This window comes from Sesamum indicum, linkage group LG3 (genome assembly GCF_000512975.1).
Source record: "Sesamum indicum cultivar Zhongzhi No. 13 linkage group LG3, S_indicum_v1.0, whole genome shotgun sequence".
NCBI lineage: Eukaryota > Viridiplantae > Streptophyta > Magnoliopsida > Lamiales > Pedaliaceae > Sesamum > Sesamum indicum.
This window is the reverse complement of record NC_026147.1, coordinates 3087947-3106270: the sequence shown is the minus strand read 5'-3', so window position 1 is coordinate 3106270 and position 18324 is coordinate 3087947. Positions and strand designations below refer to the sequence as shown.

The 18324-nt window shown below is 33.4% G+C and overlaps 1 protein-coding gene across 1 annotated transcript; it reads right to left on the bottom strand.

The window, feature by feature from the left end:
- On the bottom strand, positions 10064–14440 carry LOC105157147 (HIPL1 protein). Its single transcript, XM_011073457.2, has 7 exons — positions 13759–14440; positions 13480–13637; positions 12151–12948; positions 11854–12070; positions 11193–11371; positions 10858–11099; positions 10064–10570 (listed from the first exon to the last, which is right to left on the bottom strand). Exons 1-7 carry the CDS (start codon positions 13847–13849, stop codon positions 10144–10146), a joined length of 2112 nt encoding a protein of 703 aa, XP_011071759.1. The 5' UTR covers positions 13850–14440; the 3' UTR covers positions 10064–10143.

The following is an 18324-nucleotide window of genomic DNA, read 5'->3' as shown; positions in this document are numbered from 1 at the left end:
ATATAATTATCCCTATAAAATACTGAGAAATTTCAGAATTCTTGCAGGATGGAGTGATTTAAAATTCTTCCCTTAAATCCCTCAATCAAATTCTAATTCTTCTATTAGTAAATTAAAATGGACTCTCACGAAAGTTGTCATGATTACAAATGTTCTACCATGTTCAAAAAATTGCATATAAATAAATAGTTCTCTAATGAACACCTTTTCGTGACAGCCCATTATAAAGAAATTTATTTTGATAATTTCAAAAAATTATTTATAATTTTATAAATAACGAGATAATATTTATAATTATATATATATAGATAAAAGGCCTTTAACTTAGCCGACTTCCATAATAGCATGGATCACACACACACACACTTTCTTACAAATTTCTTGGAAGTTACATGCACCATACCGCAATACAATCAAATCAAATTAAATCAATCATAAAACTCAGTTTGACGTTTTACCCGAAAAAAATATTTTCTTTAATTTTTATTTTTTATTTTTAATTTATAACTATGTTCTTTACTTTATTCTGAAAAATTCAAGTTGTCAGAATAATTAGTCTACGCTTCTCCTGCAAGATGAAATTTCTGGATGTGTCAGTACTGTCATAAAATATTATTAATTATTATTGATTAGTAGTTAAAATTCAATATTGTCACATTGAATGTTGTCACGTGTATCAATCTTAATTATTACAGATAGAAGTCCAACGTAAAACGATCAAGATATATTAAAAAAGATTCATGAGTAATTCAAGCCATGCAAAAAAATCGAAAAAAAATTATATTATTGTTACTTACATTATACGAGTATTTTCCTTCAACACACTAAAAAAGAAAAAAAGAAAGTAGCGACAAAGAAATCAAGTGGTAATTTTAATATTATCATTAATTATATATATAGTGACTTTTTTTTTTATTTTGTCACAACAGTAACTTTTAATTTAATAATAACTATTATTTTATAAAATAAAAAATGTTATTAGCAAGAATTAGGTGAAAAAAAATTGTGCATAAAGTCGTTACTACAAATAATTAGTAACGACTTAGTAACAAATTATCACACCAATTACCTAAAATGACCACGTTGTTCACAATTCTTACCCCTGATAATAATCTAATGACAAAATTAAAATTATTATCACATAATACATATATATATGTATTAATAATTTTAAAATTATTATTTGATATTTTGCTACTAATATTATATTTTGTTACATAATATTTGATCCATTGAGATTATTAAATTAAAGAAAATTTAGATATTTATATTGAAAAAAACTCACAATTATTTAAATTGAAGAGTCAATATTGGGATTAATTAATACATTGCCACCATTTTCCATTATAGTTTGACCTTTTGAAATGTTGTTCTTCTACACTTACTCTTTCCTGGAAATTGGCAGTGGAATTGATTTTATTTTTCTACATCCGTACAACCTTTTAGTCCATGAACAAATTTGAGATCATGAGTTCGAGTGTTATAAAGTGTGTGGGTACGTATTTGTCTCATGATTTTTATATGAATTTATTGTAATATAATTCATAGTTAAATATTAATGTATGGAAAAAGTATTATTTTAGTCCGCTAAGTATACCTAATTTTAACTTTAGTCCGATAACTATGTTCATTTTTGTTTAGATCCAGTAACTTACGAAATTACTTACTTTTAGTCATCTGACAGATTTTCGGACAATTTTACCCCTATACAACTTTTGAAAAGCAGTTTTAGTCCATATGCACTCATAGGGGTAAAATTATCCGAAAATCGGCCAGATGACTAAAAGTAAGCAATTTCGTAAGTTACTGGATCTAAACAAAAATAGACATAGTTATCGGACTAAAATTAAAATTACACATACTTAGCGGACTAATATAATACTTTTCCCTCAATGTATTGATCATTAGAAAAAAAAATACTATTGCCTACGATTCTACTGCATATGAATTACAACCGTAGTAAAGAATCATTATTAATCATGATTAAATAAAAATAAATAAAAAATCTAACTTTTTTATCATAAAAAAATATTTTTACCATGGCTCAGTATTTTTGACATGACTTTTAGCCGTGCCAAATGTACTAGCTATACTCGCAAGAATCACAGCTAATAACCGTTGCATGATCATATTCAATAACTTCTTATTATGATTATTAATTTTTAACCATGGTAAGTAGCTATGATTAATATTTCTTGTAGTGGATTAAATTGTATTATTACTTGTTTAATGTATTAAAATTTTAATGTAATCATATAATTACGACTTAAAAAAAAAATCTCCATGATTTTCTTGGTCAAATGGAGGTCTAATTATCAAATTAAATAATTTGATGCTGTACTTAACTATATTTTCATCATAAATTGTTTAATTTCGAAAGTGTCGATAATATTACCATCAATTATATTTATAAAGTGATGAAATACATACATATATATATACGTATATTCATCACTATATATATATACGTATATTCATCACTATTCTTCTTATTAAATATTTCCTTTTTAAAGATTATATTAAAATTAAATTAAAATTATTGTTATTTAATATGTAATTTTAAGGAGTTTTATCTTCCTCCTTAGAACAATTTTCAGACAACAATAGATGTGTCTTCATGTTGCTGTTCGAAGTTTTTGCAAAAGGGGCGTCCTTAGGATCTACTCATCATCTTCTACTAACATAATATTATGGGGAAAAATGCATGCTATCTCGCTTCCTTGATATAAACAATGTGCAAAATACATTCTTGTAGAACAAAATAGTAAATTATCTAACTATACTTTTAAAAATTAAGCAATTCACTCCCTGACCCTGGTGGTGTACTATACACGCTTTAAGTACAATTGTAGTTGATTTTTATGAATAAAATATTATTTTATATTTAATATAATATATACTAATATTATCATATATTATATATAGTATTTTTATTTAATTCAAAGAATAAATAAAAACCTTACCTCCTCCTACGCCCTCCCCCCTTCTCAATCGCCCTCCGGACCCACCCCTACTGCCGTCAACCCTTTCTTGTCACCCCAATAACCCTTCTCCTTTTAACCATCTTCTCCTTCGTGAACCCTTTATCCTTATCCTCCTCTCTCCTTGCCCTTAGCCACGGCCCCTTTCCTCTTCTCTCATCGGCAGCCCAAATTCCCTAACCCTCGTGTGGCCTCCCCATCCAGTCCCATCATCACCACCAACCCCGCCTTTACCTCCATCCCGTTCCCCCCCGCCCCTCTATATATTTGCACATATATACAAATATATAATTTTAATTAATAAAAATATATTATACATATATCTTTAATAAAATTTTATGTCATATATATATTTATTACGTAAAGATATTCTTTTAATCTAAACCATTGATAAAATTAAGTAAAATATGTACCATTAATCTTATTAATTATATTTGAACCTTAGATTCAATCCGATCCAACTGCTATTAATAAAGATGTAAAAGTAATTTTATGACTAAAAATATGTACATCTCAATTATGTGGCGTTCTGATCCACTGAGCTATATCTTCTTTAATGCACCCCTATCTCAACCTAGGTAATTGAAAATAGATCATTGGATACGAGTGTCGTTCATATGGAGGTCGTCATTTCTGCGTGGTCTGTTCCGTTTGCAAAGAATCTGAGGCTCAAAGTGAAGAGAGCAATTTCTTCTACAAGGTAAGCCTCTACAATTAACGCCTCGACGTGCGCTTTGTTTTTAACCTTCATTTTTAAGTCTCGAAAAAATCTAATAACGGAATATTTATTAGAAACATAATGACACTAGAACTATTTCAAAAACCTAGAATAACTCGTGTAATAATTACCTCTCAAATGGATACATCCACCTGTATTGCACAGGTCCTCCCACACGCGCTTCATATGGCAGGTGAATATTTAGGTGCTCTATTGAGTCGAAGAAAGCTGGCAAAAATATTTTCTCAAGGTTGCACAAGATGGTTGCGACACTATCCTCCAATTCTTGTACCTTGTTCACATCGAGCGTCGCCAAACATAGAATCTAGAATGGAAGGCTAACCTCTGTTAATGCACTCCACACCGATTCATGAAGCTTTTCATGGAAGGCAACCGGGATCAACTTCTGCATGAATACATGACAATCATGACTATTCATGCCGTGAAGCCTCAGCTCCTTCATGTCGACAGAACGGGCTAAATTAGATGCGTAGCAATTAGAAAACTTTAGATGACTAATCCATTCACATATCTCCTCTTCTACTCTTTGGTCAGGGTATATACGGCTTTGGGCATCATGTTCGGCTTTTTTTGTCTACCCCAAGCTCCGGTAGATAACGTATGATCTTGAGGTCCTTCATGCATTTAGAGTATTCTTCGTTTTTCCCTTTAGATACATCACGGTATTGAATATATTGTCAAACACATTCTTCTCAATGTGTATGACATCAAGATTGTGTCGTATCAGATGCGTTGACCAGTACTCGAGCTCCCGAAAGATGCTTTTTTTTGTCGACTTATGCTCGCTATCGTACCGTCCAGGAGTGACAACGGCACCTTAACCACGGACTAAACTCTTCAACACATTCGCAGATCTTTTCTTTCCTCAATCTTGGTCGTACAACCTTCATTTTTGCTCAGTTCTTAATGAATGCTTTCTTGTTCCTACGGTACGGATGGTCCAGGGAGGAACTGTATGTGACAATCAAAGTAGCACGTCTTCCTACCATTCTGAGGTAGAATGCACGTGTATCTTCCATACAACTGGACACCCCATAACACTAGCGAAACTCCATCTAGACACCATCCCATAAGCGGGTAGGTCGTTCAAAGTCTACATCAATGCGGCGTGCATTGGGAATGTCTCATTTTTCGTACTATCGCACGTCAGTACACCCACATGCCATAAATTCTGCAACTCCTTGATCAGCGGCTCTAGGTAAACATCAATGAGACGTTTCAAACTAGAAGGACCGAGGATCACGATTGTCAGGAACATATACTCAGAACTCATGCACTTACAGGTGGCATATTATATGGTGTAAGTATAATGGGCCAACATGAATACGTATGACCGTACTACCCGTGCAGTGTGAATCCATCCAAATTCAGACTAAAATTACGGGGCTCTGCTGCAAAATCGAGATATGTTCGGTCAAAATTCCTCCATGTTTCTGCATCAGACAGATGGAACATGGATAACTCCTTTGTCTGATGGTTGGTATGCCACGTCATTTGCTCATCAATCGCTTCCGAAGCATATAACCTCTGCAAGCGAGGGATAATCGGCAAATACCTAAGAATGGCATACAGTGTCTTCATGCGATTAGGATTTCGCTCTCTGGTCAGCTTGTACCTAACCTCTCTACGAAACTTGCAGTAGTCCAGCTCAATGTTGTCTTTCCAGTAAAGCATGCAACCATTCTTACACGTATCAATATTCTCAACAGGTAAACCCAAGTCTCTTATCAATTTCTTCGTACTATAGTAATCCTAGGGCAAGGTGTTGTCGTGGCACAATATATGATCTGCTCACTGCGATATTCGATCATATATATGCTGAGAAATATGGCCATCGACTTTGATATTCACCAACTTAGCTACAACCTCCAATTGAGATTGGATGCAACCGTACCACAATAGCTGCTTGGCAACATGCACTACATCGTGAAATTGATTTGCCAGCCAGATATATAATCGTAAGGGCCCCACCATAATATGAACTAGGCCATGCATCAGTAGGGCACGACCTCGTACCATCATAAGGCACACCATTCTGGTTATAATTAGAAGACCAGACAGCCGGCCGGACTGCATTAAACACCATCCTCTGTGCCCAATCCATCTGCGTCGCATCACCCCAAGGCGTACTCATACCCTGTATAATATGAGAAATGACAGTTTGCTCCTCCTGCAACGGGGCTACCGTGACGACCTCAAAATACTCCTGCATCCTCTTCTCTCCATGAGAAGTTCAATTATAATACTCCGGCATAAAACTTTTCATAAACAAGTTGAAATTTACCTCGTCCATGGTTTTGAAAATTTTATTTTTGCACTTCCGACAAGGACATTTAATTTTCTCAACCGTCCATATATGCATGTTGAGACTTGGCCCATTCTATATATATAGCAACACCATCTTCAAACTACGGAATAAGACTCGCCCTATTCGAAAGGTTCTTCTCATACATCCATCTGCTCAACTATCTTAACATGTTGATGAGTCCTACACATACATACACACACACACACATATCTATATATATATATATATTATAACATTACATTTAATTGAAAAAATTATAACAAATATAATCAATTGACAAATAAAGGGTTGAAGTTGTTACCTAATCAAAATAACTCCAAATATCAATAAAAATTCGAGACAGATTGACGAACAAGAGTACAAAAATATTAGTGGGATAGTAAGGGATTAAAAATATTCGAGATAGATTGAGGAAATAGAGAGAAAATAAGATGAATGGAAGAAGATAGTGAGATTAAATGAAAAGAGAGGAACACATTTATATAAAAAAATTTAGAATGGGTATAGAAACACATATCTAGGCGTTAAAAAATAGCCGTTAATTTAGATTTTGGGACGGCACTTGAGACGGCCTTAGGAATGGTCATTCCGATCGTTTAAATATAGATGTTGTATTTTATTTGGAACGGTCTCAGTAACACTAAAGAAATAATACAAAAAAATCGTTCCAATGTGTACCAAATTTTGAAACAGTTTTAGAAACACATGACTTTTTAAATAAAACTCATATTTGGAACGATTTTTCGCATTATTGATTAAGGGTATACCAAAATCGTTCTAAATTGTACCTCATCTTGAAATACATTTTCGGACTGTTATTTTTGGGACATTCATTGTATAGGAATGGTTGACTTAGGATTTTTCCTAATTCTATATAGTGTTCCAAATAGAGTTCCAACCATTTACTGTTATTACTTTGAAACGACAGTTGGAACATAATTACTGATTGTTTGTTTGGAACTTATTTTGGAACGGTTTGACCGTTCCAAATTTATAACCCAAAAAAAAAAGGTCGAACATGATGTCATTTTTCAAATATCCGTTCCTGATTGTTCCGAAGACCATTCCAAGATGGAATGGGCTTCGGAATGGTTGCCCAGATCTTGCCAAATCCCGTTTTTTTTGTAATGGTAATTTGTTCATTTTCAATATCATAAGGGGTAATTTAAATTTTACCCTAATATTTGTATTGGATGATATAATAAATCAAATTCTCTAACAACTTACCCAATTTATTAGTTTTCATTAGGTTTTTATTTATATTTATATTTATATATGTATATATATATATTGTGTGGTAAACTAGCCAAAATTCCCTTGCGGACTATGGATTATAATTTTGTAGGATAATTACACTCCCTTCCCATGAAATTTGGTGTAATTATATGTAAATCCTTTGCGGATTGTGAAATTACATTTAGCACCCCCAAAAGTTTCTTTCCATTTAACAAACTACGTTAGTCAAAATTCACTGAATTTGCTGATATTAACAAAAAAATTAAATGAGAATTGATATTTACCATCGATTGACTGATTTTAGGTCAAACAATTTTTTAAACTAAACTAGCCTTATAATATTGAAGATATACCGTTTCACATGCATTAACACAGGAAGACATGAGGGTAATTTGGTCATAGAAAATTTATTTGACCTGCAATAAATCAGTAATAAGTCAACTGGGGTTTAATATAGATTTTTTTATTAATATCAGCAAATCTGGAGAATTTTAATTAACAAATGGATTTATTTGTTAGACAGAAACAAACCTCAAAGGTGCTAAATGTAATTCCTCAGACCATAGGGGGTCCACGTGTAATTACACCGAAAATTTTAGGAGAGTGAGTGTAATTATCCCTAATCGTATTTATTTTTATTTTTTTTAATTTTTTTATGGACTAAGTGAAATTTTTTTCACAATTTTTTAACTTTTTTCATCCACCTCATCCAGTTTTTCACAAATTCTTATTTTTTTAAGAAAAAAAATATGATAAGGACAAAATTAACAATTGTAAATCCCCATCCAAAGTCAACATAATATTTTCAAACATTAGAAGTATTCATAGTTTTTTAAATAATGAGAAAATATTCATAATTATATCAAACTTTAGAAGAGTTGGTTATAATTCACGTACAATCAATAAAATATCCGTGCCGAAAAAGACTGAAAATGATATTTATTTGTTTTGTATTAGCAACTACTTGCTTTCTTTACACAAGAAAGAGCGTAGAAACCTACACCAATTATTACCAAAACATGTGACAACTACCCCTTCAATTCCTTCTAGGAACCAACATATAAACTATGTTGCCTAGTTTTAAACTACTAGTTGGACTCTATGTCAATGATGATTTTTCAAACAAATGTGGCTGCAGGTAAAGTTTCCTTGTACACATAAACAAAAATAAAATAAAATAATAATTAAAAAAAAATAAGAGTAGCATTAGTTCGAAGGAATTGAAAAGAAAATTAAGGGATCCTTCCCATTGTGTTCCGACTCTTGATTCATACATTGTGGTATAAACAGGCGTCAACTATATCGTTACGTTTGGAAAGTGACAAAAGATGTGCTAATGATAGGTGCGTCGTCCCACGATTTTTCATAAATACTTAGTACAAGGAAGGCTGATACTGAAAATTATTACATGTTTGTGTAGGAAAGAGGGTTTCAGTGCTGATGCCGCAGGAGAGATGGCACCTGCTTTACAGGAAACACACACACTGCAATAAGCAAGTGCCATCTCTCTGCGACACTAGCTACTGCAACGTCGTTTACATGATCAGCTTCTCATTGTATAAGGTTGTAATGATTGCATGAATCGTGATCGTGGTGCTCTGCAACAGCTGATATCCAACACAAGAGAGGTTGGAGTTTTGTCCAAATTGTGAGTAAGGTTGTAGTGATTGCATATGTTCCAGTTTTTTACATGTAGTTGCATATGATCATCTCTCTCTCTCTCTGTCATTCTTGGATTTTACATCATAGCTTTGTGGTTTGCATAAATAGATGATGGTCATCATGTACATGTTTTCATTTCATTAATCCTCTGCGTGTGTGTGTGAGAGAGTATGTGAATGTGATCAAGTGCTGCTGCACCTAGAGCCTATCTTAGCAGCTGCAACATATGAATTGTTAACATTTACATTAATTTGTGAATGTTAAAAGACAAGGGCTTGTTTCTGTTTTACAGTGTGCTTTATCATTGTTCGAATTCTAACTCAAATTGGAATTTTTAGTCAGATTCATGAAGCTAATATGTCATAACGAGTGTATTGTATTTGCTTTATCATTGATGTTCAATTTAAGAAAAACGACCAATCAACAAGTGCAAAACACTTATAACCTGTTCTGCATGGTTAAAATTTGATTCAGCTGCAAATTTGATCAGGTTTTCTTATTATCCGGTAACATTCATCAAGTCTGAAGGTGTACTTTAGTGTATGTGTGTGTTTTAATGGTTGATGTGTTTTTTTAGTACATCTGATCACCTACTGCAGCATGCGATCTTATTGAAAATTATCATTCAATTCTGATGTTCGACGTCTGGGACCACAAGGACATCGCTTGTGTCAAGGTAGAGATAGAAATTGTTGCTGTATTAAATCCATATTTTGTTCGACTTTTGAACTGCGTATCCATAAATTTATCCAGTTGTATGAATAATATCCGTCTAGAACACTGTTCCTCAATCATCGGCTGAGATTTTGAGTTCCAACCTAGATTGACATATCCGTCTATGACACTGCTCCTGAACCACCCATCGATTGAGGTTTTGAGTTCTAACACAGATCATGTCGAGTTGACTAAACTCGACAAGCACTGTAAAAAAAATGAGAGAAAAGCACTTCTGGGTTTTATGTTACAACTGACAGGAACATATGATGTTGTTCCTTAAATAAGTAACATATATATAGTACTGTAAGGATTGATACTCCAACAAAAACTGTCTTCAAAGTCTATCTGAGTGCCTAACATGTTCAGGCAAGAACTGTACTTCACTGGAAAAATGGACAGTAATTCTTTTATTTGTACATGTAATAATCACAAAGAATGCGAAGTGTGGAAGAATATTGCAACATTAACTCAGTGCTCTAATGAGACAAGTTTACAGCAATTTAGACACAATTCACCACAAACAAGCACAAAAATGAAATCAAGAGAAGCAGAACAGTCTCACATGGACCTCTCAAAGGGCTTGCTTTTGAAGGAGGGGGAGAAGTGGCTGGGCCGGGGGACGGGACGTAGGCGGGGGACGTAGCCGTTGATGGGGTTTCTTTTGCACACTTGTAGTTGCAACGACTGGGGCGAACGATCCTGTAAACTCCGCTATTCGTGAGGAGGTAGACATCCTTGTTGTTATCTTCCCCGAATGAGAAAATGTAACTCAAGGCCGGAAGTGGACTCCCAGGAGTAAACGTGCAGCTTATAGGCGAGTTGCGGGCACAGTTAAATGGAATCCTAGTACTTGTGAAGTTGCCACTGTTGACGGGGTTCTCTGTGCCTGCCCATATTGGACCGGAATAAAGATCTGCAAACAAGTACCTGCAAAATGAGCATCCTTAGTTTTAGTAACAAGTTTAATACATATAATAACCTGCAAGGTGTGTGGATCGGTTGATTTACAATGGCTTTTGTGTATGTTTTATTTAAGGATAATTACATTAACATTCTCTGAGATATGTAAATATTACAAAGGAACCCCCTAATTTTAAAAAATTACACAAACCACCACTTGCAACCATTTTCTGTAATGTACAATACGACTATACCGAATGCAGCGTAGTTATCCTTTTTGTTAATATCAATTGTTTGGAGAATGAATTACTTACCTTCCATACATACAAGGATCGGTGATGGACCTATAGAAGTAGCCACCAATGATCGATGCTGAGCCCTCGTTTGAGTTTACATCCGAGTGATTATATCCCATAATGGGGAAGATTGGCCTGATCGAGTCTACTGAAGTATTTCCTCCAGGTGACTGAGGAGGAGTATAGAGGTAAGGGCCTTCATAAACACGCCATCCGTAGTTTCCGTCTTTGGTGATCAAATCGACCTCTTCGTATCTATCCTGTTGACTACATACACTACTTCAGCAACCAAGTCATTTGGAACTTATGTTTCAGACATAGAATGATGTCTGAAATAGAACCAAATACGGTACCTGTCCATCATCTGCACACACAAAGTATGACGGCCTGGCAGAGTCGAAACTGCAGCGCCAAGGATTTCGTAGTCCTAGAGCCCATATTTCTTTCTGCAATTCTTTGTCTACAGTGTAAGGGTTGTCCGTTGGAATAGAATAGTTTCCCCAAAGACCAAGCTGTCCAATTTCAGCTGCACCTGAAATAAATGTCCCAAATGCAAGAAGAAAGGGGAAACATCAAGAATTTGATAGCAGAATATAAGGTCTCATTACGTGTTTCTCACGAAGCTAAGCTGTACAAGGTTTATCATGAAGAGGGCTGCTAAGGGATTCCTTGGACATCAACTCATCAAGTACCGAAAGATTGTTCTTCATTTGTTTCTGATTTCAAATAACTACTCATGTTAGAAGGAAATAAACAGCAGACCATGGAGAAGTGACATTGAGGTCCAAGCACAAAACATAAGAAACTACTGTAGTTCCGTGTCATTTGTTAATATCAATGGGACATAACATCTGAGTAGAATGCCTAAAAGGTGTGTTTTAGGCAGTAAATAGTTGTGCATATTTATTAGATTGTATAAGTTCATAACGACAGATAACTAAATTTGATATCTAACAAACATATACTTATACATGCATTGTTATGTTTTCCACGATCACATAAACTATAACTCACTTGGGATCTTGTCGATGTCAAACCTCATTATCTTCCCAAGTAAAGATTTCTTGTTTTGTGAAAAGTTATATGGATCGCCTACACCCCCACCGTCTCCCATCATGAAGTATAAATAGCCATCATTGGGTCCAAAAAGAATTTGGCCTGCATGATGTGATGTAAATGGAAGTCCCATGGTGAATATTCTTCTGATTTCTGAAGGGATACCACTTGTTGCCTGATAACAAGACATCGAGTTTCATGCATAGCAGATAAAAGAAAAGTAAATCTGCAAAATATCAGGTCATTTGCATATACCGAGGAAGGCTGGGATGCGGTGCCATTGACCGTATACTCTGCTATAACACTTTGATACTGGCAAGGCTGTGCACCATTGTCAGGATCTAGCGTTGATGGATCACAGTTCACATCAGAATTACACGCACACCTGCCTGCACAGTTCGGCCACTTCGCCCTGTCACAGTTAAATGAAACGAAGAAACGACCGTTCTCTGTGAATCTTGGATGAAATGCAATCCCCAAAAGTCCTAACTCAGTATCAAAATGAACTTCATCTGTTAGGTCTAGAAAAGGGTCGGCCTCATCGAGCTCCAATGTCCCGCCTGATCCCTCTTTGGGAATAGTTGCCAACCAAATCTTCCCTTGCTGGTTCGAGAAAAAGGCACGGTTTGAGCCGTCCGGGTGACCAGCCATGTTGAGATAAGATCCGTTGGCTATTTTCTCTAGGCACATACCACTCAAAGGGCTCGGAGTTCCAGTACTGTTTAGTGTAACGGGCGCACCAGTGAAGCACGCCGCTCCGTCATTGGATGCACCGCCGACAGCGTTACAGAAATCTGTTTGTGATTGCCATAGATCCGTCAGTTTTGTGGAGTTGGAGTTTCTCAGCGCTCCAGCTCTGCCTTGCAATGAAGCGGCAAAGGGTGAGTTCAATATAGAGACATTTTGGCAAGTGCTCCATACTTGAGAACAGTAGTCGTTTCTAGCTTCGTTAGACTGCGTTGAGTTTGCTGAAACCGTAGAGTTACACAGCACGGGTACTGCTCGAGGAGCAGAACCGACTCTGAAAAGCTCGGCTGAAAATTGATCACACCTCTGTAAATAGTGAGATACAAACTACTTAATGCAAAATTCTGTCATTTCAGTGCAAGATAAGCAACAAACAGAATTCAAAACATTCTTCAGACTTGTAAGGTACACATAAACGACTAACGTCGAAAAATAAGACATTAATACTATAGGAATGATTGCAAACAAGTATAAGATTTATGGAAATATCAAGAACAGAAAAAGAATCAAGTGGGCCTGGCATTGGATTGGACATTCTTAAAAGGGATGTACCTTAATCTAAAAATAATATCTGGACAATTTCATACTCCAAAGATCCTAACACTAGAAGAAAATCATATGCCAGCAGAACAATCAAGTCGACAATGCTCAGATAGAAGCTGCAACAAGCAAAACTGCAGAAGACCTAACAAAAACTGATCCAAGTGGATTCAGGAAATCAAGGATTTTAACATAATGCTATATCAAACATCATAGTACAACCCCTTGAGACAACAACAAATCAAGAATCAGCAGTGGAACCACATTAATTTTTGCGAAGCTCAAATGTTTTCTTACCGCGCAAAGGATAGATTTAAGGAGAGAAGCACAGCCGGGATCTGAAATGTTCATTGATTCAAACTGCTTCTTTATACTCAAATCGTCGGTGTCGTTGCAGCATGAGGTGCCATTATAGGGACAGAACTGCAGATGAGAGCTTGGAATAAAGGGTGCTCCTGCAACACACAAAAAGTAGGAAAAAACACAAAAATTCAACTCACAATTGTGTTCCAACAACTGAAAGATTAAAAGAAAAACACAGAACTTCAATCAAACAGTTGGAATGTCACACTTAACTTGAATCAGTACACAGAGGGAGACCAGAACAAGAATCAAGAAATTGCAGCAGAATCAAGAACAGAATACCAACAAAACAACTGCCTCCCATGATTTCAAACACAGAGTTCCAGCCCAAAAAACACCTCCCTTTTCAAGAACTACATGAAAGATACTCAAGAGAGGGACAAGCACAACCCCACAAAGAATTGACTACACAGACAGAAACAAAGATTGTCTGCAACAAAGCCAAGAAAAGGGGTTTCTAGGATTCAAACATCCAGCCCATCTGACCAACAATTATTGGTCATAACAATAGAAGAAAAGAACAAAAGCCCCCATGTTTATCCAACCAAAATATGTTCTTAAAGTTGCTGTCTTTTTCTCTTACTCACAAGAGTGTTTGACATTTTCCCTTCTCAACAAAGATGGGATTCCATCAACTTGCAGCAAACAGTCCACAAAGTTGACTTCAAAAACATTAATTAATAGAGTGAAAAAATAATGAAAAATATTATACATATATATATTGGGTAGTTGGGAAGAAAACTGGTATTTCTTCACAAAAATCCCTGGCTGGATGGATGAATCTTGGTTGGTTCACAGGAGTAATAGTGTTCCTCATTGATTTCCCAATTCCCTCCCCCATATAAATTCATCAAAACCTCATAATAATAATATAAAAGAGTATTTCAAGGAAACAGATGAGTAAATAGTTGGTTAGATGTTCTCAAAAGAAAATGTTAAAATAAAGACAGGCAAATCAAATCTTGATGACAACTTTGTTTATACATATGGACCTCTGTCTCGTGCCGGTTGCAACTTGCAACAACGTTTGACTGTGCACGATAATATATGTTCCTTTGTGATTGACTGAAGTAAATGCAACTGTGTAGCACAAGAAATTCATCAGTCCTATGTCTATGAGATTGTGTTCACATTCATTTCGTGTTTTCACCGAATTTTCGTTGAAGATCAGATGATTATGCATCCAAATCTCTAATCATATACATTGCCAACTTAATCCTGTGAATGGGCAAAAGTATATTTTTATATTGCTTAGCTCTCTTTTTGGTTTGAATGCATTTTTTATTCGCAACTTAAGTTATTTGACGTTTTTTTCTTTTAATTTTATAGTGTAGCATTATGACTTTGCATTTTTTTTATTTTCATAATTTCAGTTATTTTTTTCGTCCGGAGTTCACCTCCACCCAAAAAAGAAAGAACTCCGACTAGAAAAATGATTGAAATTGTGAAAATTAAAAGATGTAGGATCAAAATACTATCATAGAATATTACAGTACAAAAATGCTGGCAGAAAATAAGCCAATAGGAGCAGTAGCCCCAATTTTAAAAGATCGAGTGAGATGCACACATATTTTTTCCGACGAGGAAGGCGAACTCCGATAAGAAAAAAGAACTAAAATCACAAAAATTAAAAAATGTAGGACCAACGTATTATCTTATAAAATTAAAAGAACGAAAATATTAAATGACCTCAATTACGAGACAAAAACTCCATTTAGCTCCCTTTTCTGATAATCAATTTTGAGATTAAATTATAACAAAACCATATTTTGGTAAAAGCTATAATTTGTAGGTTTAATCCCACAGCAATTAGTTTTCATCTAATTACCTAATATACCCATTAAATTATACAAAAACTACTTGACATGAGGTTAGTTTTGAAATTTGAAGTTGTATAATTAATTATTGAAATTGTGAATTTAAAAGTTACAATAACTTTTTTTTAAAATTAATTATTTTATAATCAATTATGCAAACGTAAGGCCAAACAAGGCCGTAGTCTAGTTGTGTCCAATTATGTTGATGATTAAGCTTATTTAAAGTGTAAATTCACCGAATTTCTTGATTTATTACTGATTTATAAGAGGTTAAATAATATTTTTATAATCAAATTATTTTCATACATCTTCACGCATGTTAATGCATGTGAGGAGGTATATTTTCACCATTATAAGGGTAGTTTAGCCCAAAATAAATTATTTAACCTGTAATAAGTCAGTAAGTAAATCGAGTGTAAATATCAATTTTCATTCAATTTTTTTTTTTTTTGTTAATATCAACAAATTCAGTGAGTTTTGACTAATGTGAGGACTTATTTATTAAATGAAAGCAAACCTCAAAAATTTCAGATACAATTTTTCAACCACGAAAGATATACTTGTAATTACACCAGATTTAAGGGGAGGAAGAACAAGAGGTCAAGTTTTAATTAGTTCTACTTTTTGCTGTTTGAGAATTATTGATGTAGTTACACTGGTGGTGTCAATTGCATTATACATGAGAATTGACAAATCAGTTCAATTTAGGCAAGGTTTTTATGATTTGATAAATTTGTCTTGTTATAGGGTTTTTCTGGACATTTCCGTATCTTATCAAATATTTAAATAAAATTAAATAAATAGAGTACCAAATAATATTCCCACAAAAATACTTTAAGAGAAAATTGCACTTTTGATCCCACTTGATAGGGTCGACACTTTTAGTCCCAAATTTAAAAATTTTGACATTATTGGTCCTTTATCGTTAAATGTAATGGCAAAGGGTCATGTGCAGTTAGTCAACTGCTTTTGACTTGACAAATAAATGCCCAATTTTTATTTTACCTCTTATATTTTTAAAAAAAGGTTAAAACCCTCCACATGTTTTAAAAATAGGCTAAAAACTTTCCGTGTTTTGTGAAAACTTATTTTGAACTCAATTTGACTAAAATACCATTTTTAATTTTATAAATTCACCCCCATTTGTTTCTTGTAATTTGATATTATTTTTTTCCTTCCACCTAAAAAATAAATAATTATACTAGAAAAGTATATTAAATTTTTAAAAATAAAACTAACAATAAATAAAAGATTAATATACTAAATTCATCCAAAGATAGATATCTATATGAATATAAATATTAGTCAACTATAACGATTATATATTAATTTTTCATTTAAATAAATTATATTATTTAATATAAATAATAGGGTTAATTATATTTTGACATCTGAACAATGGTCGTTTTTATACTTTGGCATCTAAATATTTTTTGTGTCAAGTTACCATCTCAACTTTGTGAAATTTTGCACTTTATCATTTATAACTGTTTCTCAAATAATTTTTTTGTATAAAAAAAAATATTTTTCGTATATATGTTATGTTTTTTCGACAAAAAAATCAATAAAAAGAAGGTCATATATGACAAAGTGCAAATCTCGCAAAGTTAATATGGTAAATTAACAAAAAAAAAAAAATTGATGGAGTAGTATAAAAACGAATATAGTTCGATTGGCAAAATATAATTTATCCAAAATAATATTTAAAATTAAATAGAATTAGCCATATGGAATAAGAAATTTACCTTTGTTCCTTGGTTTATAACTAAATATTCAAAATAATATTTAAATGTATTAAAGAGAAAATATTTTTTAGAAAATGGAATTTATTTTTAAGTTTCAATTTTTTTATTTTTTTTTTAAACTTCAAATTTATAAATTATAATTTTTTTTTTTACTAAAATTAACCCCCTACCCTTCATCCCCACAACCTGACTTCCTTCCCTGTGCAAAGCCTAAGTCTAGGCAATGGCGGCGGAGGGAAGTGGGGTGAGCGAGGGGGTCTAATGGTGGGGTGGGTGGGTATAGATTAATTTTAGTACCAAAAAAATTTAATAATAGTTTTATCTTTTAAAATGTATAATTTTCTAAGTTCTTAAAAACTTAAAATATTAATTTCAAATTTTAAAAATTAAAAATAATTAATAAAAAGTATTAAAATTTTATTTTAAAATATGATATTTAGTTTAAATTATTATTGTAATAGATAATATAATTTATTTGAGAATATTTTCTTAAGCGAGAAAATAAAAACAAATCACAAAATAAAAATATATATATATAAAAAGGAGGGTGATTTTTATAAAGTCATAAAAGGTATTTTGATCAAATTGAGTTAAAAAAAGAGTTTTTTGAGACGTGGGAGGTTTTTAGTCTATTTTTAAAACACAGAGGGGGATTTAAGCCCTTTTTAAAAAGTATAGAGGGTTAAATGAAAATTGGGCATTTAGTTGTCCAATCAACACTTTTGACTAACGTCACATGACCCTTTACTGTTCCATTTAATGGCGCAGGATCAATAATGCCAAAATTTTAAAATTTTGGAAATAAAAGTGTCAATCTAGTTTGTATTTATATGTGTGTGCAAATACTCTAATTGTTGTAAAAGTTGAATATATTATGTTGTTTTTTAGTATTTTTTGAGTTTTCTTTAATCAGTTTGTAAATATTATATTTAAATTTAATTGGACTAGAACTGAGTGTGAAAAAGCTCCAACAAATTAAATATAAGTTGAACTCGAACAATTTTATCATTTTATAAGTTTGTTTTATACCACAAATTTGAATCGGGATTTGAATTTTTCGAAGCGTGGGAGACTTTTAGTCTATTTTTAAAATACAGAGGGGGTTTTTACTCCTTTTTAATAAATATAGAGGGTTAAATAAAAGTTGGGCATTTAGTTGTCAAGTCAACAACTGTTGACTAACGGCACATGACTCTTTATCATTACATTTAATGGCT

Excerpts from the sequence above, each read along its gene's own strand:
- LOC105157147 (XM_011073457.2), bottom strand. The coding sequence starts at position 13,849 with ATGGGAGGCAGTTGTTTTGTTGGTATTCTGTTCTTGATTCTGCTGCAA. Across the intron at positions 11,372-11,853 it reads TGACATCGACAAGATCCCAA|GTGCAGCTGAAATTGGACAG; the intron begins GTGAGTTATAGT and ends CATTTATTTCAG. Across the intron at positions 11,100-11,192 it reads TGTGTGCAGATGATGGACAG|GATAGATACGAAGAGGTCGA; the intron begins GTACCGTATTTG and ends TGTAGTCAACAG.